The following is a 24,463-nucleotide window of genomic DNA, read 5'->3' on the forward strand; positions in this document are numbered from 1 at the left end:
AAATTCCTTTTTTTAAAGTTTTTTATTTATACTTTTCAAATTTATTACATTTCATTAGTTTTCCAATCAATTTCACATTTCAAAATTTGGCTTCCTCCCCCCTCTTTCTGCGGTCCTTAAATTTATTTTTTTAGTATCTTCTGCATATCTAAATTCATTTGACTTACTTAATTATCTGCTGTAAATATATACCCTTATAAGACAGCAAGGTTATTACAATAATCTGACTAGCGGTCAAATAAAGGATATTCTGACTATCGGTCGAATAAAGGATATGTATGTATGTATGTATGTATGTATGTATGTATGTATGTATAATCCTGCTAATGTTTTTATCTGTTTACAATTTATCTGTAAATATTCAATAAACCATTTCCATTATTTTATAAAAAGTTTCTTACCTTGATTTCTTATTCTTCTGGTAAGTTTCGCCATTTTCTGCATAGTCCATCAGTTTTTGTATCCTTACTTCCTTTACTGAGGCTTCTGTATCTTTCCACTTTTGGCAAGTAACATTCTTGCTGCTGTAGTTGCATACATGAATAATTGGTCTGACAAATTTATTCTCCTTCTCCTTCTCCGTTTGAATTTTTCAGGCTGCCCACTGCTGCTCTGCGTCATCTCAGTAACATCAGCTGTGGAAGCTATGGAGAAGACAAGTAAGTGCTGAAATATAAAGAACTGTTTGGGTCCCAACAGTGGGTGGGCATTGGATAACCTGCCACAGCTGTTTCACACCACCATTGCCCAGGCAATTTCTCAGCCTGAACAGTAAGCTCCTTTCTGAATGGAGGAGTCCATGTATCCTTTCTTGTCCAGGAAGCATTCCTGTATACCTGAAGGAGCATCTCCACCCCCATCTTCAGCCCGACACTGAGATCCAGCACTGGAGGCCTTCTGGCAGTTCCCTCACTGTGAGAAAGCAAAAGCTACAGGGACCCAGGCAGAGGCCTTCTCGGTAGTGGCGCCCACCCTGTGGAAACACCCTCCCATCACAGGTCAAGGATAAACAACTACCTGACATTCAGAAAAGACCTGAAGGCAGCCCTGTTTAGGGAAGTTTTTAATCTGTGATATTTTAATTATTTTAATATTTGTTGGAAGCTGCCCAGAGTGCCTGGGGAGACCCAGCCAGATGGGTAGGGTACAAATAAATTATTATTATTATTATGATTATTATTATTATTATTATTATTATTACTATTATTATCCAACTATATCCCTGTCAAGTAGCACCGTCTTTGTGACAATGGTCAATTAGAGGTGCCCACAGGACACCGTAAGCAGGACAATGAAGGTGAACAGCAATAGAATAGGAATAATTTATTACTGGCCAAGTACAATTTTCCAACATACTTGGAATTTGTTTCGGCTACATTGCAATGTAAACATACAGGACACGGTTCCTCTCACAATACAAAGAAGCAAAGAAACCCCACCCATAATTTACCTTCCCTTCAGCTATACAACTACGAATTTAACAATTTATGACACAAGGGAAAAAAACTATTCTTGTGCCTGGCCGATTTTGTATATGAAGTCCTGTAGCGACGTCCAGATGGAGTAAGTCAAGCAGATGATGACCGGGATTGTAAAGGATCTGCTACAATTCTCTCTGCTCTCTTCCTAACTCGGGTAGCATAATGTCTCTATTGAAAGGCAAGCTAACACCAATTACCCTCTCTGCAATTCTTACAGCTCGTTGGAGCCTTTTCTTGTCTCTCTTGGAGGCTGTACTGTACCAAGCTGTTTATAGAATTACAGAGAACAGTTTCAATGATGCCTCTGTAGAATTGGATCAACACTTCCTGGGACAATTTAAATTTCCTTAGTTGACGCAGGAAATACAGCCTCTGTGGACCTTTTTAATAACACTATTGATGTTGCTTGACCATTTAAGTTATAGAAATTATAGAGCCCAGGAACAGCCCTTGCTGTCTCTGATCCTCGAAGTAGTATACAGCCATATAATGTCTGCTTGCCATTGACAGGCCTTCCTTCCCAAATCTATCTAATGTCTTTGTAATGACAAAATAATAATAATAATAATAATAATAATATAATAATAATAATAATAGAATAATAATAATAATTATTTGTATCCTGCCCTCCCCGGCCATGACGGGCTCAGAGCGGCTAACAACAGGTAAAAATAGCACAGTGTACATAAAAATCACACAATCAATTAATTAAAATACATTCTAAATCAATTCAGAATCAATTAATGGTAACCATTGGGTTAGAGTTCTATAAGGATTACAGAAGGAGAAAGCGGGTCAGACTGTGCCTTGGCCAAAGGCCTGGCGGAACAGCTCTGTCTTGCAGGCCCTGCGGAAAAATATCAGGTCTCGCAGGGCCCTAGTCTCTTGTGACAGAGTGTTCCACCAGATCGGGGGCCATGGCTGAAAAAGCCCTGGCTCTAACCTCCCTGTGGCCTGGGATCTCCAAGATGTTTGTATTTGAAGACCGTAAGGTCCTCCGTGGGACATAACAGGAGAGGCAGTCCCGTAGGTACGAGGGTCCTAGGCCGTATAGGGTTTTAAAAGGTTAAAAAGCAGCACCTTAAACCTGATCCTGTACTCCACTGGGAGCCAGTGCAGCTGGTATAGCTTGGGGTGAATATGGTCCTGTGGCAAGGACCTCGTAAGGAGTCTCGCCACGGCATTCTGCACCTGCTGGATTTCTGGGTCAGTCTCAAGGGCAGCCCCACGTAGAGTGAGTTACAATAATCAAGCCTGGAGGGGACCATCGCGTGGATCACAGTGGCTAGGTCAGGGCCAGAGAGGGTAAGGAGCCAACTGCTTAGCTTGGCGGAGATGAAAAATGCCCCCTTTGTTATAGCTGCAGACCTGTGCCTCCATAGAAAGGGAGGGTGTCAAAGATTACACCCAAACTCTTAACGGACGGTGCTGGCTCTAATTGTGCCCCCACAGGAGATGGGAGTTAGCCCCCCAATCCGATATCGTCCCAACCCAGCCAAAGGACCTCTGTCTTCCAAGGGATTTAACTTCAGCCAGCTCCCACGTAACCATCCAACCACAGCTTCCAAACATCTGATCAGTGTGTCTGGGGCCGAGTCAGGATGGCCGTCCACAACTTGTGGCCAGCAGATTTCACAAAGGGATTATGCACCGTGTGAAGAAGCACTTCATCTTATCTCAATCATGTGCTGGTCTGATTCGTTGGATAGCCCCCCACATTTGGCATTTAAGTTGGAGAAAAGCTTATTTCTAGCCACTTGCTCCATGCCATGAAAAGAGAGAGAAGCCTCTTTCTCTTTTCCTCTGTCTCTCTCCACTTGAAGGACAAAGACGAAAAGAGAATAAGAAGGGTCCTAGACCCACTGGAGTATAATGGAGGAGAAATTTCCTTCAGTTCGTATTTAGAGATGAACCTACCTATTTGCACTTTCCAGAACAACAAGCAAGCTGAAACACAGCCATTTTTCTACACTCACACTTCTCTGATTTTGTAGCACAGTTCTCCAGCCAAATAATATGTAAACAATGCACATACTAGGATAAATTATGCATAAAAACGACTATATTAGTGAAAGCAGTATACAATAATGCGTTGTTTTTTTTTAAAGGGAGATTGCTTAGCAACTTTGCTTAATAGACACATTATGCAAACAATTTCCCCTAACATAATGCATTTGGGTATTTTATTTTCACCAATGTATGGATTTTTTGGCACACTTTCTGAAGACTTCTTTTTGATTGCATTGCAACATATGGAAAAGAGCAAAAGAGCAATGTTTTGGTGGGGGGGATAGTTGTGTTTTGGTTCACAAATGTGAATTAGATATATTTTCATTAAAATGTGAATTGAACAGAATTTCTCCTCCCCATCCCTATTTACATCTGAAAGAATGAGAAATAAGTCACATACTGCCTCCTCTTCTTTGCTGGACAGCTGGAGGAGAGAATCTGGATTACTCCCCCCCCCCACACACACTCTCTCTCCTTGCTCTTTGAAAAAGTAATGCTCACAGCAAGTTGTTCTTTGATGAATGGCATGTTATCCAGTTCAGCTGCCAAACAAATGACAAATTGCATGTGTTTCTGTATATTTGCCCCAGCAACACCACCTGGAGACATGTCAGTAGAAGCAATTGCTGCTTTCCACCTGTGATGTACCTGTCTGAGTGAAAGCCCACCCAAAAACTGCTGTGCAGGAAGTGGGAATCATAGGTCTACCCCCTAGTACCCTGTTCCTATGGCTTAACACAGGCGCAGGCAAACTTCGGCCCTCCAGATGTTTGGGACTACAATTCCCATCATCCCTGACCACTGTTAGCTAGGGATGATGGGAATTGTAGTCCCAAAACATCTGGAGGGCCGGAGTTTGCCTGTGCCTGGCTTAACAGATACCTGGAGGCAGGGGTACATTCTGCCACCCCAAATTCCACCGCCAGACTCAAGCGGCTCGGTATGGCTCAAGATGGGGCTGGCCCTGAACATTAAGAACCTGGAGGTGCATCAGTGTAGCACTAGCTCAAAGTCACTTTGCAGTATGCTTGTCCCCTGGTGAAATGTTTGTACCAGCGGGATGTTGTTGCATAAGCAGGTTGCTGGTAGTCTGTTGCCTGAGCTTCTGCTAGCTGTGTGCCAGTTTCTGCTGTTGTGTTGGATTCCTCTGTTGTGCAACGTTAAAACCCACCCATCCGCTAGCACAAGAGCCCTTGTACTAGGGGAAAGACAACGGCTGGATGCAGCTCTTAGCCTTTTGAATACGTAGTCCTGAGCAACCTTGTAACCCTTCTGCTTTCTCTCTGCAGCTGCTGGCTTTCGCTGAAGAATGGCACAATCTGGGCTTTTGTGGCCCCAGCTCTGTTTGTAATTTTAGTAAGTGCACCCCCTTTTTTCTTTTTATCATTTGTGCATATTAGGGATGTTGATTTGGGAGGGGGGGGGTGAAAGGCAGCTTGAAGTCTGTGGCTAAATCCTGTCAATGTGAACCGCAACACACCCTTGAAAAGGCTTTGACGTTGCTAGAAGTCCTTTCTCGCCTGATGGAGTGGATACCTGTCTGTCAAGGATGTATCGTGCATTACAGATTCTGCAATGAGCAGGGAAGGTTGGACCAGGTGACCTTCAAGATCCCTTCCAGCTTTAGGAGTCTATGAAACAGAGGGATGGTAGCTGGCAGACGTAGTTGAGCCTGCAGACATCACACGACCATTCATGGAAGTGAAGTTGAACTTGCCACCTTTGGAAAACCTGCTATGAGCTAGTTCTGGGCTACTAAGGCGTGTTTGGTCTTAAAAAGACCCCCTGGTCACCTCATTAACTTAAATAAGGAAAACACAGCCCACCTTAACCTTTGAGAAAGACTTGCTTCCACCTATCACAAAATGGTCAAAAAAAGGTGCTGTGAAGGTTCAGCGCAGCACTAGGATAATTATTATTACTATTATTTTTTTAAAAGATCTGTGGGAATTTGGAGTGACTTCAACAAGGCTTCCAACCCAGCAAGGACTGTACCACGAGGTGCACTTTGGCTTCAAGCCATAGATGGTGATAAAAGTGGTGTGTGTGTGTGTGTGTGTGTGTGTGTGTGTGTGTATTGATTCATGGCCATAACAACACAGGAATAGTGTCCAACTGCAAATGGTGGTGCATGTCGTGGGGTCAGAATGCACTCCTTGGGTGCCACTTGGATGGTGGCTGGATGGTGCATGTGCTGGATGGAAAGTGGCTAGGAGAGCCCAGTGAGGATGGCACCAGCCTGCAGCACTAGGGTTGCCATGTGTCCTCTTTTTCTAGGACATGTCCTCTTTTTCAGGGGTAAAATTTGAGACAAATTGCATTTATTTGCTTTGAATGGACATCATAGCGTCCTCTTTTTTGCTCTTCAAAAGATGGCACCATTAGGCACTGCTAGTCACTTTCCGGGCTGTACCATACTGCTTTGGCCCAATCCTCTGGGGACTCAGCACCTTTTTCAGCTGTGGCCGGTCCACCGTCCCTCAGACCATGTGGTGGGCTGGACTATATTTGAAAATAAAATAAAAATGAATGAATTCCTATGCCCCACAAATAACCCAGAGATGCATTTTAAATAAAAGCACACATTCTACTCAGGTTAAAACACCAGGCAGGCCCCACAAATAACCCAGAGGTACATTTTTAAATAAAATGACACATTCTACTCATGTAAAAACACCCTGATTCCCGGACCGTCCATGGGCTGGATTGAGAAGTCGATTGGGCTGCATCCAGCCCTGGGCCTTAGGTTGCCACCCCTGCCCAAGAATTTAAATTATGAGAGAGGAGTTAATGAGCCATGCAAGCCTCACCTCAACCTATTTTAGCCAGTCATACCTCAACGCTTGATATAAACAGTGGCCATCACAAAAGAGGAAGAGCCTTTTCCCTTTGCTACCATGCAATAGATAGAACATTCAGACAAAGGATGGGTGACTTTGTCAATGTTGATTCCCTTTGGTTTCTCTCTCTCTCTCTCTCTCTCTCTCTCTCACACACACCACACACACACACACACACACACAACACACACAATCTTAAATTCAGTTCTCTACATTCCTGAAGCATTTGCATTTTTTTAAAAAGTCATTGTGAAAATCTGTTAGCATTTTAGTACAACCCCCCCCCATTAACACATTTTAATATGCAGGTTTGACAGATAACATGTGTTTTTGCAAGCAAATCTCCCCAATGTAATGCATTCTGTAAGCTCTTTTCACCTATTTATGCCTTTTCATGCACCCTTCCCCCTAAAATATGCATAACCTTGTACACATTACTGGGACGGGGAGTGGCGTTCCAAATGTTGAATCATAGCTGAGTTCAATTCGCATTTTGATTTGAGAAGTGCAGATCGGGTAAGGTAAAGGGACCCCTGAACATTAGGTCCAGTCACAGACGACTCTGGGGTTGTGGCGCTCATCTCGCTTTACTGGCCGAGGGAGCCAGCGTACAGCTTCCGGGTCATGTGGCCAGCATGACTAAGCCGCTTCTGACAAACCAGAGCAGCACATGGAAACACCGTTTACCTTCCTGCCAGAGTGGTACCTGTTTATATACTTGCACTTCGACGTGCTTTTGAACTGCTAGCTTGGCAGGAGCAGGGACCGAGCAACGGGAGCTCACCCCGTCGAAGGGGTTTCGAACCACCGAGCTTCTGATCAGCAAGCCCTAGGTTCTGTGGTTTAACCCACAGCGCCACCCACATCCCGCAGATCAGGTAGTTGCTCATTAAAATGCAGAAGAAGAAAAATTCTCCCCATCCCTAATTCAGACCACTATACCCCTAAATCTATGTTATATCTCCAAAGCAAACAGCTAAAATCGTATTTCCAGAATCAGAGGAATATGTTGCTTTCAAGAGCACATTTGATCTTAACTGATTCACATTTCAAGAACAGGTATCCCAAACCACTGCATAATCCCTTTTACCCAGTTACATTCTGGGGCCTAGACCGAGCAGCTGTTATGCACACATCACCCTCCCCTGTTAAGTTTTTAACAATGGGAAGAGATTCAAACTCTGCTTCCCAGTTCCTTGCTTTGATGCTCTCATAGCCTTTTAACACTTGATCAAAGGAGGGTAGTTAAAGCAGGTCTGTTAAGTTCAGATGGCTGCTCAGGGTGCATCTGTCGGCTGTAATGAATTTAATCTTTCTAGATGGGAGTTGCAGGTTCATGACTGAGTTACTGATACGTGAATGTATTACAGCGCTTTAATTATACCCGTGCATTAAATTACAGGGAATCGTTGCTTAATCACTTGAATTGCTCAAGGAGGTTGCAAAGGATAGGTGTTTTATTTTTATTTTTTTTGCGAGGGATTAAGAGGGAGCTCGCTCCTCCGCATGGCTCTGTACAGCAATCCCCTCTGCTGATGTTTTATTATTGATCAGGCTGCTGTACCTCCTGTGATAAGAGGAGATGGCTGTGGGGCTTACCGGCAAATGGAAGGATAAACATATCGATCGAGAATTTACACCTCCGTTTTCCGTAACTTCCAAAGGGCTTGTTGGTTTTCAAATAAGAAAGCAGGAATGTAGCATGCAATTCTCAATGCCGCCCTGTTTGCATTGCACACCAAGCCCACCTAACCCCTCACGCTTTTGTCTATTCCTTACCCTTTACATCGCACCCCAGCTCCCCATAACTCCTTGCACCCAACCAACCCTAGAGCTCCTTGACCTCGTAGTGATCCCCCACAGCTCCTTCCACTCCCCTGCTGCCCACCTGTAAATCACCTGGCATCATTGTGAAGTCTGGTGTGATCTGGTGAGCTTCCCGCCCCCCCGTCAATTTTAACACTTGCGTAGCACCTGAGACAAGCCACAATATCAGCTTAGAGCAAGCCCTACGCTAAGTGCACTTCCGGCAAGCCCTACTTTGGGCAGGGATCAGCTGCAGTTCCTTGTCTCAGCAGAGCTTGCTGTCAGTGCCCATCGGTTGATCAGCTCTGACAGCAATCCTTGCCTGTCAAGGAATAATTGGGAGCATCCTTTAAGACTCCTGATAGTTCCTCTGCAGCTGCATCTTTGACTGCAGGGTGTGCATTTTAGGGAAAGCAGATTTGCGGACCTAATTCAGTCTCCTGCCAGTCCTAATTTGGCTCACAGACCAGAGCATCTTCTGGACTTCTATCTTCTCATCTCAATAACTTGTCTTTCACTTGGCTCCTGCGTGGCCTCTTGATCTTCCTTTGTTTTGTATATTTGCAGAAGCTTCTAAAGTGGTGTGACTGCCGATGAATAATGGAGTGAATATATTTTTTTAAAAAAACCCAATATTCTGATGTCATTTAATTGAGTTGGTACTTTCTCCATCTTGCTTAACCTTCTCTGCAGAGAATTTGAGGCAATTAGCAACATTCCTTAAGGCTAATGCCCCAAAATGTTATTGATTGCAAAGCAAGCAAAGGCAGTGCAAACACTGACTTTGCTAGACTCAGAGTTGTAAATTAAGCCTGTGAGCCCTGATGTTTTATTGAATATATCTGGACCCCGTGAAAGCAAATGATTCATGGGGTTGAACTAGACACTTTTGCAGAAGGATCAGGTCACTGACAGTGTTGCAGAATCCTGAGTGGAGCGTTGGGGTGAGTGGATCTTCCCCATTTAACCCCCACATCCATCCTGCATCCCTTACTTTCAGGTTAACTTGGGAGAATTTTTTTAATTAATTCCAGAATTGGAACATCTGCAATTTGCCACAATTCTCTATTTCTTTAGTGGTGGTGGAGGAAATATTTTGCAGAGTTATCCCCCCCCCCTTTTTTTGAAACACAAAACATATAACAGGAAACATGTTTAAGAGGAGAGCGTTAATGTGAAATATATGCCTTCATTTGCCTTCCAGAAATTTAGCATGTGGGGTAAAGCTCACCACCCCAGCCCTTGAAAGCTAAGTAAGCATGGTGCTGGTATTTGGGAAGGAGGCATGGAGGCTCTGACAGGGTTCTAGAGTCCTCCTGCCTCCTTCCCAAAACCTAGCTGGTACTTTCTCAGCTTTGGGAAGTAGGTAGGAGGGATCTAGCACTCTGCCAGAGCCTTGCACCTTCTTCCCAAAGCCTGGCACCTTGCTTATCCAGATTTGGGAAGGCAGCATGAGGGCTGGGGCGGGGTGTGTGTGTATCAAATTTTGGGCTCACCCCCCCTCCCCCCACACACCCTGCACCACAAGGCAGTGCGTGGAGTTCCAGGCTGAAGTATTCTTGCAGCCAACTTGGTCTGAGAGGTTGGACTGCCCTGAGCTAAGGAACGGAGATCCTCCTTTGTCTCTCCAGATGCTACTGGACTACAACTCACACCATTCCTGACCATGGGCCGTGCTAGCAGGGGCTGAAGGCAGTTGGAATCCAAATACACCCAGAGGGCCAACGTTTCCTCGACCCTGACATTGCTTATACCATGAGGATGAATGGATCGCTGAATGTTGGAAAGTTTAGGACAGATAAAAGAAAGTACATTTTCATGCAGCACATACTGCAGCTAAACTTTGGAACTTGCTCCAACAGCAGACAGCGATGACTAATTAGATTGCTTTGAATAATGGTTAGAAAAATTCATGCAGGAGATGGCCATCAACGGCTACTAGTCATGATGGCTATTCTCTCCGATAACAGTCTTCTTCTGAAAATCAGTTCCTGGAAACCACAGGAGGGGAAAGGACTCTTGAGCTCAGATCCTGCTTGCTGGTTTCTTACAGGCATCTGGCTGGTTACTGTGAGAACAGGATGCTGGACTAGACGGGCCATTGGCCTGATCCAGCAGGCTATTATTATGTTCTTATAGAATCAAAGAATTGTGAAGTTGGAAGGGATTCCAAGGATCATGTAGTCCAACTACAAATAGCAGACAAAAAAGACTATCGGTCTGGATCAGGACCACGGTGAGTGCAAGTGGCTAAAGCCCTGTCCCCTTCCCTAACACCAGAGTCTCCACCTAAGCCTCCTCCTGCTATACATTTTTTAATATACACAAACGTAATTCCTCAGTAGCCCTTAACTAGATTCTCAAACAAATCTTGAGGATGGGGGTTGTTGTAGCAAGGAGGGAGAAATTTTATTTGGTTCCAGTTTAAAAGCAAACCTCCCTAATTCTCGAAACAATACGAGAACTGAAATGCATCCCTTCTTGGGGAAAATCACACTTTCCTGAATCTTGTAAAACAACGCACAGACTGCAGTAAAGCGTGCCCCAAAGTGCATATATTGGTGAAAATAAAATAAAAAATAATGCATTAAATTTGGGGAAATTGTTTTGCAAAAAAAAATATATGTCTATATTGGGAAAAACTGGCTACAAATATGTGTATATTATGAGAAATCAGACTAAAACGCCAATGAATTTTTGAAGAAATGTGGAGGTGCGGAGAGCTGAACCTAAGAACAGAGGCACGCATCCTTAAATAGTTGTTCTTGTAAGGACCAGCCTGCATAGTTCAGGGGCAGAAGGTATTTGATGGAGCTGGGCTTCTGGCAAAGATGGAACGGGCCCCCTGCTTTCTCTCTCTCCCACTTTGGAAGCCTGATGGAATGGCTACTCCCAGGTGATGGTTGAGGGGAGAGGAGCCCTGATGGGGCTGGTCCGTCACTGCAGAGCTGATGGAGTGAAAATACTGCTATAAATTTAATTGCTTTCCCACCCAGCAGGGACCCTTGGCAAGATGCATAAGATTGACTTACTTGCTTATTTCATGGCCTGAATAGCAAATGCGGGCTTAAATAGACCTTTCTTTGCTATATAAGTGCACTGTGCAAAATACAGGTGTAAATCACAAAGAGGTGGATGGATTCTTCTTAAATAGCACACATGCACAGTGAGAGTAAGGGTCTCTGGGAAGACAAGCAAAGCTGGAGGCCAGATCTGGAAGTCACCGGGGTGGGTGTTAGATTGAGCCCATTGGCTGCTAATTGTATATCCCTATGATTTATCTTTTATGCTATTTAAAAAAAACAACCCTGCTCTACCAATTCAGTTTTTAAAAGTCTGCATGGAATCTTCTGGCAGCTTATGAAAAATCGGTGGTAGCCAGCCAACATGCAACACTAGGGCAAGACTTTCGGCTTGCCCAACGGAACTTCCTCCCTTCTCAAGCCGTACCTCCTAAATCTGTTTTAGGGGTGCCCCCAACCCTCTGTAAAAGATCTGGAAAGAGCACAGGGGTTGTGCAGGGGCAGAAGAGGAGAGGAAGTTCTGCTGCACAAGGGCAAATCTTTACACTGATGCAATGGCTGGAAACCGCCCTAGTGCTAATAGGAAACCCTGTGGGAAGGGATGCAGTTAATGATTGAGATGGATTTCCCTTCAGTGGTTCGTCATTTTCATCTCTCATCACTCTCAGCTGTGTTGTTTTGACATCTCGCCAAAACTTTTGCCCGCTATTATAGGGCAACTGTCCGTCTCAAGAATTTATGAGTTCTCCGACAGGTATAGGGCAAATAAATTCCATGGTGTTCACCCTGGGATCATGGCTCCTCATTGGTTTGGTGCAGCCATGGATCAGGACGTGCCAAGCTTTCCCACTCCATGCAGGCCCATCTAGCTCAATTGACAAAAATGCTAGACGGGTGAAAACACACACCATCTGCTTAACGATTTCCTATGTGACCTCGTGAGATGCCCCAGAGCCACAATAACTCGCGATGGCAAGTGTCACTGTTAATGATGCCGGGGTGGGAGTTAACTATTATTAATTCAACTCCTACTACCAGAGAGTCCATTAAAAAGTCAAGGTTGGGCAAATCATTTCAAAGAAGAGACCTGGAAATTAAGTGGAAACAGAAACGAGTCTACATTCCCAGGAGTTTGTTCCATTGATTTTAGTTAGCCTAGTGCAGAGTTGTTCTCCAGCATCTGCAGAGGAGGTGATAAAGGGCCTGGAAACCAAGTCTTATGGGGAACGGTTGAGGGAGTTGGGAATGTTCAGCCTGGAGAAGAGAAGACTGAGAGGTGGTGTGATAGCCGTCTTCAAATATCTGAAGGGCTGTCACGTGGAAGATGGAGCGAGCTTATTTCCTGCTGCTCCAAAGGGTAGGATCTGAACTGATGGGCTCAAATTACAAGAAAGGAGATTCCGTCTAAACATTAGGAAGAACTTTCTGATGGTAAGAGCGGTTTGCAGTGGAATGACTGCCTCAGAAGAAGTTGGGTGGCCAGCAGCCAGGGATCATTTAGCTATGGTCCCTGCATAGTTAAGGGCTACTCAGGAATTGCGTTTAATGTATAGCAGGAGGAGCCTTAGATTGAGTCTCCGGTGTTGGGGAAGGGGACAGGGCTTTAGCCACTTGTACTCACCGTGGTCCTGATCCAGACCGAGAGCCATTTTTGTCCGCTATCTGTAGTTGGACTACATGATCCTTGGAAACCCTTACAACTCCACAATTTCAGGAGTTTCGGGAGGGAAAGTTGCAAAGACCAATGAGGAGGCATGGGGTGATTGGGATCAGGGGTCGTGTTGGAGGCATAAGGTGAAAGATGTGGCCCCGTTCCCCATCAGGGTCTTTGTACCTGCTCTGTAAAGCCCATTCATCCAATTGCTACTTCTATGAATTGTGTCACGTATACCGTACTTTTCCATGTGTAAGACTAGGTTTCTTTCCTTTTAAAATCATGCTAAAAAGTGGGGGTCGTCTTATACATGGGTGGATGTTTGATTGGTCGCTGCTGCGGCTGTCAGCAGCTATTCTGCATGTTATTGGTTGCTGCGTCAAGGGCTGGTGTGGATTGGTTGACGCTGCGACAATTGGGCGGGCGATTGGCAGCTTTCTCCAGTGAGGGGACAGAGGAGAGGCATTTTTCAGCAATGTTCCCTAAAAATAGCTTAGCAACCCTGTGCAACCCCCCCCAAAAAAGCTCAACAACTCTGAGCCATCTCCCCCCATCTTCTTAATTTTGAGCCCCCTTATACATGGGGGTGTCCAATACACAGAAAAGTACGGTAATTTGGCCCTAAGAAGCAAGCAAATAAAAATGGCGGAATTTATAGGAACCTTTGAAAGCAGGCAGCTAAATGAGCAGCACGAAATATATGCGAGGGCCATAAAGCGTTGCTACCCCAGTCCAGAGTGCTTAATTGCTTCCAATCTATTCAGATGCTACTAATATGACGCATTAAGCAGATGCCTGAGATTTCAGTAGAATGTCCTTAATTCTGCCATATATATATATATCATATGGAAATTCACTACCATGGCAGATGGCTGGGTAAAATGGAAGCCTTCTGCTAAAAGACATACCCCTTTCCTCCAAAAATGCAGGCACTGTGTGGCTGCATGTGGGCATGTGTGTACGGTAGTAGCTGTTCGACAGTGGAAGGTGACAGACTCTTTCCTTTAAACAGAGGTTGGATGTCCATCTGTCAGGGATTATTCAGCTGTGATTCCATTGCAGGGCATGGCCAGGATCATTGTTTCCCAACCCTTTTCCAACTTTGGCCCCCTTCCGACCTTGTTTCCTTTATGTGCCCCCCATGGGTGTAGCCAAGGGGGGCAGGGGGGAAGCTGCCCCCCCAATAAGTAAGTACAAATCAAAATATATCTGAGGTTCTGCCCCCCCCCCCCTTAACAAAAACCTTCCCTCCTAAGAAAACTCCTGGCTATGGCCATGCTCTCCCTGATCCTACCGGTAGAAAGGTAGCTATTTAAATATTTTGTTTGTAAATAGAACGTGTTTCATTTATATTTTTTTATAATTTATACAAAATAGAACTACATAAAATGCTAGGAACATAATGTAATATTGTTGAAGCCGAAGGCGGAGGAAGCCTCTTTGCTGCCCAGGGCACGATGCGTGTGCCGTGACGTCATGACGCACGTGGATGCGGCATGGAGGTGAGGGGTGCGCCAGCGAGGAGGGGGCTTCAGGCTTGTCGCTGGCATGATGCCCCCTCCTCGCTGGCCCGCCGTTCGCGTGGAAAAAAAGCCGCTGAAAGGGGGAAAGGGGGAAGCAAAGCAGGCGCTTGAACGCGCCTGCTCTGCTTCCCTTCCCCCCTTTCAGCGGCTCTTTTTCGGCGCAAGGGGTGGGCCAGCGAGGAGGGGGCATCATGCTTGTCGCTGGCATGATGCCCCCTCCATGCTGGCCTGCCCTCATGCTGAAAAAGAGCCACTGAAAGGTGGAAAAGGCGGCATGCAACCAGGCTGCGGGGTGAGGCCGCTCCGCCCTGTGGCCTGTTTAGGGCCTGCCCAGCGGGGCAGGGTAGGGCAGGGCCGGCCAAAGTGTCACCCCCTTCCCCTGGAACTCAGGGCAGGCTGCCCCCCCACCCCTGGTTGAAGCAGAAAACATTGTTGAAGCAGAAGGTTTGAACCACAAACCTTCTCGTCGACACACTGACCCATTGTGCCACTGGGGGTTCCTTAGTAAAAGGCGGCTTTGTGTGTACATAAATGCCTTTCAGTTTATTTCCGTCCCTCCGAGAACCTGGCCTCATACATTTACAAAATGGTTTTTCTTGACAAAGCCTGCAACTTACGTGAAACCAGGACTGGTTTTATTAGCAATATTGTTTTTGATAGGAGTAAGCTACAGCCTTGGCTGCCGGCGCCTAGTGAGCTGAGCCAACAATCCTGAATTCATGTGTAATTATACCGCAGGAATAGCAGCAGCCACACAAAGCGCCGCTTAGAAAGATAGCAATTGGTTCGACATACAGCTCCCAAATCTAAATGTTTATTCTTTCTCGCTCAAACACCGGTATATACACAAGAGTGCTGTTTGTGCTCACATCTACACAATTAGAGCGTAATTCTTTCTTGGTATTATGGTTAGAGTATTTGGAGAAGTTTGTTTAAATATATATATGTAATGAGTGCTTCATCAGCCACCAATTTTCTCCAATTCGAACTGTTGGCAAGGTATTTACATAAGATACTGAGCTATGGAGGGAGGCGAACAACCATTGGTGGGATGAGATGCTGGGTCTTTCTCAGTTTTTATTACATAACGTAAGAGGAATGGATTCTTTGTTCCAGACAGCAAAAACATTAATAAAAACTATTCATATCTAATCTGTTTACACAAGCAAGGTATGAATACCATTATTTACTTTATCTGCCTTAAAGGCTAGTCTGTTCGACTACTTTTCTTGCAAAACATTTTTTTTTATATTTAGGGCTGAATCACAAACGTTTGCCTGTTGTTGGGAGAATTTGGACATAGTGCCAAACCAGGGGTAGCCATTGTTGTGCCCTCCAAATGTTGTTGGACACCAGTACATATCAGCCCCAACCAGCATATTTTGGCCAATAAGCCAAGGATGATGCCAGTTGCATTCCAGCAACATTTGGAGGGCCACAGGCTCCCCATCTTTCCCCTCCCAGTCATGTATAAAATGGAGCGATTGAAAGGGAGTATGGGTGAAGGGAGCTGAATCCTAAACAGTTTAGGACCACAGCATACAGAAGGACCTTTCCCTCTTCTTCTGTATGAACTCTCCCACAATGTTTTTGGATTGCTTCTCAGGGGCACACAATCTTTGGAGGTTCATATGGAAGAAGGTGTGCTCCTTTCTGATGACATGTCCCTAAACTGTTTAGGGTTTAGCTCCCCTCTGCCATGTGACACTTTATACATCATTGCAGAAAAGGTGGGCTTAAATCAGGGATGAGGAACTTGTGTTACTCCAGAGGTTGTTGGATTACAGCTCACAATTATCCATGGCCAATGGATGCTGGCTTGGTCATCCGCCCTTCCCTTCTCCTCTTCCGTGGCAGCTGTGAGTTCAGAAGCTTTTGCTTTCGTTTTTGCTTAACCACAGCTTGTTGTGCTACCCGAACCAACAAACTGTGGTTGGCGTTAAGAATCACTTGCTTGAAATAAGTCGACTTTCCGATACAAAGCAAAATTGGCTTTGAAATTGACTTTAGTTTAAGGTTTGGATGACATGCTGGAACTGTAATTAATGAAAAGAGGGAAGCAAACATTTCTGAGCTCCTCAAAGCTATGTTGTTGAGGAGGGGAAGGAGAAAGAGCATGTGAACCCACGAGTCATTGTCATGCTGAGCAATGGTTTCCTGCCCCTTTCACAACAATCAGGAAGTGTTCAATGACTGCTGAACATACTCAGTCAACACTGAGCTGATTTATATGTTCATACACACCCCTTATAGGTGCTTCCTCACCAAAGATGTCTGCAAGCCTTGGAGTTCTTGGAGTTTTGACTACATTACCAACAAACACAAACAAACACACACCAAACATAGAAAATAGAAGCAAATATTTTTGCATTGTCCATCCAGAAAACTGTAGAACTACGTTTATATATTTGTTTGAGTTTATATGTTTGTTTACATGTTTATATGACAATGACAACAACAACAACAACAACAACAACAACATGTGAAGTGTGGGTGACAGGCATGTGTCCTTAGGTGGGAAGCCATTATTAGTGAAGGCTGGTCAATTTGGGTGAACAGGGCACAGCTCCACTGGCCTCATTCTGCCCTCAGCTAGTTCCCACCTGCCTACCTTCTTAATCACAACCAGTCTAGGGTGCAGGACAGCTTCTTCTTCCTCCTTGGTCTTGTTGTATTTGGAGGAGAGGATGGGGACAAAATTGGCTCTGCCTGTCATTGGCTGTGGCTGCACCTACTGTTGGCCTTGAGCCCCAGCAGTCCCAATGGAATGGTTCCTACTGCTCACAACCCATGCATTGGTGCTTATGGGTGCATTTTTGTCATTTGATGAGATGCGTTTGTTACATTAGACATAGAATAAAACCTAGGAAATGTAGTGCAAGGCCCATGATTTCCTGAAAGTTTTGAGCATCAGCTGGAATAGCTCCCATTATAATATAACTACATTGCAAGCTTCATGGAACACATCCCATAGACGGTATATATTTCAAATGAGGCATAATTGGCAGCCCTGAACAATTTAAAAGTGCTGGCTAAATATTGAAATGGAATCCACTTTTCTAGCTAATTATTTAGATGGAGAGCAAGCGCCAGGGTTCCAGTTAAATAATAGCAACTGTCTATTATCCAACTTTCTTTGGATGGCTGCATAATGAAGATGTTTGTTTGCAAATTGTTATTCAGCAGGAAAGCTGTCATATCCTCCCCCCGCCCCCACTCTACAAGCAAGTTAACAGGATCTCCTGCCAAACAAGGCCTGGAATTCTAAATCTGGATGCTTAATAACCAAAGCATTATTATTCATGATTCATGTGTTGCTGAGCAGTTAGGCTGGGACTCTGTAGGGTTACTCCAGAGTATCTGTGTAATGGGTTTCAGTCTGCAGTGGGAACTCTGGAAGCTCGTGCTTATTAGGACTGATAAGACTGAAGGCAGGGAGGCCAACAGCAGGTGGAGCCAGAGCCACAGATAGGCAGAGCTACAGCCAATGATAGGTGCAGTCAACTAAGTCTTATTTTGGCACCATTCTCCTTCCTGCTATGTTATATAAAGGCAATGCTGAGATTAAGAGGAAGGTGGTGGCTGACAGAAAGTGCCACTCCCCAGATAGGTTGTAAGTTAGGAGGCAGGCAGCTGGTGTCTGGCTATGGGAAACTGAGGTTGGTGGGGCAGTGCCCCACTTGCCTTAACAGACTAACTTCCTTTAAAATAAAAAAATAAAATAAAATCACCTTTATGATACATCAATACATGGGTTTATCTGTATAGCTTCATGTTAGTGTTGGCTATGTTTTATTCTAAAGTTCCTCTAGATGTTTTAGATGTTTTGACTTTTTTCTGACTGACAGTCGAATAAAGAATGATGATGATGATGATACATCAATTAATGTCAGTTTACATATAATTTATGCTATTTAACTTAGACAATACTTATAATACAAACAATACACATTATCACAATAGTTTTAAAGGTATTCTTTAAACATTATACAATCTTTATTAACTTTCTGTACTGAGTTTCCTCTTAGTCTCCCTGTCATCCTTGTGAGTTGTAAATATTCTATCATTTTGGCTTGCCAGTCAGGTTTGCGGGGATGTTATCACGTTTCCAATTCTTTGCTACCAGAATCCTAGCTGCTGTGGTTAGGATAAAGAGAGGTCTAAAATTTCTCTTAATTTTCGTGGACATAATTCCTTGTAGGAAGGCCTCAGGTGTTGTTGTTTTTTTGTGAATGAGAGTTCGAATATATTTTCAAGTTCATTATATATGCTATCCCAAAATTCTCTTATTCTCTTACATTCCCACCACATGTGCACGAAAGTACCTACCCCGTTTTTACACCTCCAACAAACCTCTGAACTGTTCTTGTACATCTTGGCCAATTTGGCCGGGGTTAGGTACCATCTCTTAACAGACCAACTTCCACTGAGTGGCAAAGAATGTGACACTGAGTTCATCCTAAGGATGGGGCAGGATTGAGCTTGGGGAGGGGATACTTTGGTGATTGAACTTTAATTGTTCACTTTGGTTTAATACCCCACTCATAGGAGACAACTCAGGGACCGAGGGGTTTACGCTCCCCCATAAAATAATTGAGGGGACAGCCCCCCAACTTGATGGGCATTGCCATTCAAATGGTTTGGGTGCACCTCGTCCTGTGATTGATTATGCAGGGCTTACCTGCGCCCCTGGTATTTTATTCAACGTGGTACCCCTGATCCCACTCCTAGGGGTCTTGGTAGACCACAACCTTAACATGAGTCAACAACATACAGCAGCAAAAAAAGAAAAGAAAAGAAAAAAGCTAATGATATTGTATGATGCATAAACAGAAGTATGATGTCCCGATCAAGGGAAGTAATAGTACCACTTTATTCTGCATTGGTCAGACTACACTGGGAATACTGTGTCCAGTTCTGAGTACCACAATTTCAGAAGGATATTGATAAGCTGCAATGTGTGCAGAGGAGAGTGACCAAGATGATCAAGCGTCTGGAAACCAATAATAAATTTAATAATAATAATTTATTTATACCCCTCCCTTCCTGGTTCAGAAACTCGGGCACAGGACAGCTAACAACAAATTTAAATCACTTAATTGTAATACAACATAAAAGCAGCATAAAATACAGTATAGAAGCATGGATAGCAATAAAATTCAAAGTTCAAAAATCAATTTGGGGGAAATCCATCCAAAAAACATTATATAGTCACCAGGACTAGCTGGCTAAATTAGCCCTACTTGGGCCAGCAAGAAGGCCAGGGGAGAATTAGCTGTGGGGTCCCAAAGCGGGTAATCTTCATAAAAAAGGGGGGGAGAAGGGAAATAAAAAATCAAGCTGAGTTCAAATTAAAGGCCAGGCGGAATAGCTCTGTCTTATAGGCCTGGTGGAAGGAGGTTTCCTGTAGGGCCCTAGTCTCATGGGACAGAGCATTCCACCAGGTCGGAGTGATCACTGAAAATGCCTTGACCCTGGTGGAAGATAGTCTGATGTCCTTAGGGCCTGGCACCTCTAAACTATGGTTATTCATGGACCTTAAGGTCCTCTGCGGGGCATACCAGGAGAGATAGTCCCGTAGATATGAGGGCCCTAGGCCACAAAGGGCTTTAAATGTCACCTTGAACCTGACCCTATACTCCACCAGGAGCCAGTGCAGCTGGTAAAACACTGGGTGAATATGCTCCCATTGCAGGGATCCCGTGAGGAGCCTTGCTGCAGCATTCTGCACCTGCTGGAGTTTCTGGGACAGTTTCAAGGGCAGCCCCGCATAGAGCGAATTACAGTAGTCAAGCCTGGAGGTGACCATCGCATGGATCACTGTGGCCAGATCAGGGCAGGAGAGGTAAGGGAGCAACTGCTTAATGTGGCAAAGATGGAAAAATGTCTCCTTAGCTGTTGCTGTAACCTGCGCCTCCTTGGAAAGGGAGGCGTCAAGGATTACACCCAAACTAAGCCTTATAAGGAATGGCTGAGCGAGCTGGGTATCTTTAGCCTGGAAAAGAAGACTGAGAGGAGTTAGGATAGCCATCTTCACATATCTAAAAGGTTGCCACGACGTGTCAGATGGAGCAAGTTTAATTTCTCCTTCTCGGGGGGGGGGGCAGGACCCAAACCAATGAATTCAAGTTGCGAGAAAGGAGATTCCGACTAAAAATCAGGGGAAACTTTCTGATAAAGCAACTGAAGAGGCTTAGAAGTGAATGGGATAACACAGCTAGTGCATTCAAAATGCGCTTGCATTAAAAATAAATTCTAAGTTGGTGACCACCACCAACATCTAGTGGAAACAAATTCCATAATTATTTAATGATGTGCTTTTGTTAGACTATGGAATTCAGTTCCACAGAATGTAGTGAAGGTCGTCAACTTAATATGTCTTTCGAAAAGGATTAAACAAGAGGAGGGTAAGGGCCAGGTAGGGGTTAACTTTTCTGACAGTTAGAACCCTCAGGGGCAGGCTTAGCCTGGGTATAAAACACCCCTCCCAGTGGACAGTAAGGGAGTTGAAGTGTGGGCAGGAGAGAGAGTTGAAGTGTGGGCAGGAGGAAGTTAAGTGCGGGGAGTTGAAGTGTGAGTCAAGAGATAGAGCTGGGAGTTTAGAGTCTTAGGTGGATGTTAGCAGAGAGGATAAAGAGATTGTGAAACGCGTTGTTATTGATATTTAGTTTACTATTAGAGGTATTAGGCCGGTATAGGACAACTGTTATAAGCTTATTGAACAACCTTTTATTTATCAGCAACCACAAGCTTTGTACGCAATAAACATCTTTTTAGTTCACAATATCCTCGTCTGTGGTGAATGAAGTAAGCAGGATCCAGCCAGTAGTCTGAAGAGCTGCAGCTGGGGACTGTTTGTCGTTGGTGCAGCACTCATAGACCGTAAAACGTCCGGGGGTGGGCTGTACAGGGCGAAGGGCCCGCGACATTAAAGTGGTGGCAGCGTCGGGACGAAAGATAGACATAAAGTGGTGGTCACATTGAGATCAAAGATAGATCTAAAGTGTTGGCAAGAAGTGCCAAGGTACAAGAAGGATTTAAGAGTGACGCATTGTGTGAAGTGTGAGGCTTAAAGAGGATTTAAGCAAACTTCTGTGAGACTCTACAATCTAGTCAGGAAGGGGATCGCATACACCTGGAAAGGGAGAAGGGGAATTCAGAGAGGAATTACCTGGCCCTAGGGTGTGGTGTGATAGCGCCTAAGACTGTGAGATTGTGAGAGAGTTACAAAGATACTTTGCGTTTGAAACTATTTCAGGCAGAAAGGTTTATAGTGAGAGGTCGGAAAAGTACGCTGGACAAAGTGCACTGAGGTAACTTTAGGCGTGACTTTGGACCTAAACTGTGGAAACTAAGCCTGGAGAAATAGTTTAACTGAAACATCCTTGATTTAAGTACAGAAATAATACCACCGAATAAATAGAAAATGCCACCTAGGAAGACGAAAACAGCTCTTAGGGACTCACAAGTAGAAAGCTCTGAAGAAGAAAATGGGGTTTCGCAGATTGAGGAAACCAGTACTGAAACAGTTAACAAAAATCCTGCTGAGGGGACTAGTTTTAAAGCCTCAGAGGAATTTGAGAAATGGAAACTTGAGAAAGAATATAATTTAAAAATCGAGCTAGCGAAATTACAAGCTGAAGCAAAAGAGAGAGAATTAAAGTTACAAGCTGAGGCAAAAGAGAAAGAAATGACCTTAAATATTGAGAGAGAACTGAAAGAAAAAGAAATGACCTTAACTATTGAGAGAGAAAGAGAGGCAAGAGAACTGAAAGAGAAAGAAATGACCTTAAATATTGAGAGAGAAAGAGAACGGGAGGAAAGAGAATATTTATTAGAAATGAAAAGACTTGAATTATCAGCTGTAGATAATAGAAACAACAACAATAGTTCCACACAAAATCCTAGCAGGGTGGATTTAAAAAGATTCCCTGACTTCAGAGATAAAGACGACCCTGAAGCATTTATCATTTCTTTTGAGAGGGCTTGCGAAGATTTTGAAGTAAAAGATGAGGAAAAAATGCAAATACTGAGAGCGCGTATTAGTGGAACATTAACAGAGATTTATTCTCAAATGCCATCTGATCAATCTAAAGATTTTGAAGCATTTAAACAGTTGGTTTATGTTAGATTCGGAATTACTGCAGAGCAACTGAGACAAAAGTTTAGAACAATAAAAAAGGTGCGTGAGGAAACATTTGCTCAACTAGGAGCTAAAACTACAAATTATTTAAACAAGTGGCTAGAACAGGAGGGTGCTGATTCTGTGGCGAAAATAAAAGAGGTGATCGCATTAGAACAATTTTATGACACGATTAATAGTCATCTGAAGTATTTAATTAAAGAAAGACGCCCTAAAACCATCCTGGAAGCTGCTAATCTGGCAGATGAAATAAATGAAATCCGAGAACACGCTTATGATGCCCCAAAATATAAGGACAAACAGTGGGAAACAAATAAGTTTAAGAGAATGCAACAGCCCACAAAGTTTACCACAGAAACTGCCAAGAAAATTTTTCCCGCCAATGCAAATGTTCCCCATAACACGCCTATGACAACGGGGGGGACTGAGGGAAAAGTAAATAAATATAGTGAGGGTAAAAGGCCTGAATTAATCTGTTGGCAATGTGGGAAAAAAGGCCATAGACAACTGGACTGTAGAACTGAAATCAGAACTAGGAGTGCAAATACTATCCCTCAGAAGCAGACATATTGTGTCCAAACTGTGGAGACAGAGCCAACTGCCAACATGGTTGCCACGACAACCGAGGCCCAGTCAGAGGCTGATGAGTTACCAGTGGCCCAAGTTGTGAGGTGCTATATAATTCAACAAGATGACATGTTATTATACAAAACAGGAGAAGAAATTTGGGTGAATGGTAAACAATATAAAGGCTTAAAAGACACAGGGTCTCAGATTAGTATCGTACATCCTGATTTATTAAAGCCAGAAGACTTTATTAAAGGCAAAACAATCGGTTTAAAAGGAATATCAAAACAGCCAGAAATCTTGCCAGTCGCATTAGTTAATCTGACATATAAACAATGGTCTGGAAAATGGCAAGTAGCAGTTTCACCAGAAATCCCAGCTCCAATGTTAATCGGGTGGGATTTACTTGACCATGTACAGAGTGCATTTGTAATAACTAGGGCACAAAAACTGCGACAGTTACCTCAGGAGGAAAGGCCTGATACAATTGCTGAACTGACACAAGATACAAGTATAATGCCAGTTACAAATAGTCAAGCAGCTAGTTTTGCAGCCAAGCAGAAACTAGATACAGATTTACAGAAATATTTTCAAGCCACAGCCGTGAATACAGTATTAACCCCTGAAAGCCCGGAGCGGTTTATAGTCAACAATGGGTTGCTATACAGGGAGATTCTTTTAAAGCCTAATAGAGGGGGTAATGAGATCCACAGGCAACTGATAGTACCTACTGAATTTAGAACCAAGATAATACAACATGCATATGGCAGTATATTTGGAGGTCACTTGGGAATCACCAGAACCAAACAAAGGGTATCCCAAAATTTCTTTTGGCCTGGGATGGGCAAGCAAATAACGTTACGAAACATAGAGACTGAAACAGTGGCTTCAGCTCTAATAAGTTATATGTGTCGGCTAGGGTTTGCAGAACAGATCGTGACAGACCTTGGAGCCTCATTTACCTCTAAACTGATGCAGCGTTTGTGGGAGAGGTGTGGGATAAAACATATAACCAGTACCCTTGACCACCCACAGACCAATGGCCTTGTAGCGCGATTTAATGTAGTTGACTACCTATTTACATTGCAGAACACTCTCAAACGATCACTAGAACTGGTAGGAGAACAGTGCAAGGTTGCTCAACACAAACAGAAAGTTTGGTATGACACAAAAGCACATGAGAGATCTTTTGAGCCAGGACAAGACATTTTATTAATCAGACCAGTAAACAGTGACAAGTTACAACTGACACGGGAAGGTCCTTGTAAGATCATTTCAAAAATGAATGATATAAACGATATAATTCAATACGGTGAAGGGAGGCGGGTCATGCATAAGAATATGATAAACCCAACCCAGTCACTAAACCATGAACCCAATCTAGACTACAGTAGTCACGTTATTGAAAAAGCCTGT

The 24,463-nt window shown here is 43.9% G+C and overlaps 1 protein-coding gene across 2 annotated transcripts in view; it reads left to right on the forward strand.

Moving 5' to 3' along the window:
- The window catches only part of ADGRD1 (adhesion G protein-coupled receptor D1), a 270,128-nt gene that overhangs the window by 204,902 nt on the left and 40,763 nt on the right, over positions 1-24,463 (forward strand). For both annotated transcript variants that reach the window (XM_033135813.1, XM_033135814.1), the window contains 2 exons: positions 597-663; positions 4,781-4,847. In XM_033135813.1, coding sequence (XP_032991704.1) covers positions 597-663; positions 4,781-4,847 — 134 coding nt within the window. The remainder of the gene's footprint in view (positions 1-596; positions 664-4,780; positions 4,848-24,463) is intronic.

Source organism: Lacerta agilis, chromosome 17 (genome assembly GCF_009819535.1).
Source record: "Lacerta agilis isolate rLacAgi1 chromosome 17, rLacAgi1.pri, whole genome shotgun sequence".
Lineage (NCBI taxonomy): Eukaryota > Metazoa > Chordata > Lepidosauria > Squamata > Lacertidae > Lacerta > Lacerta agilis.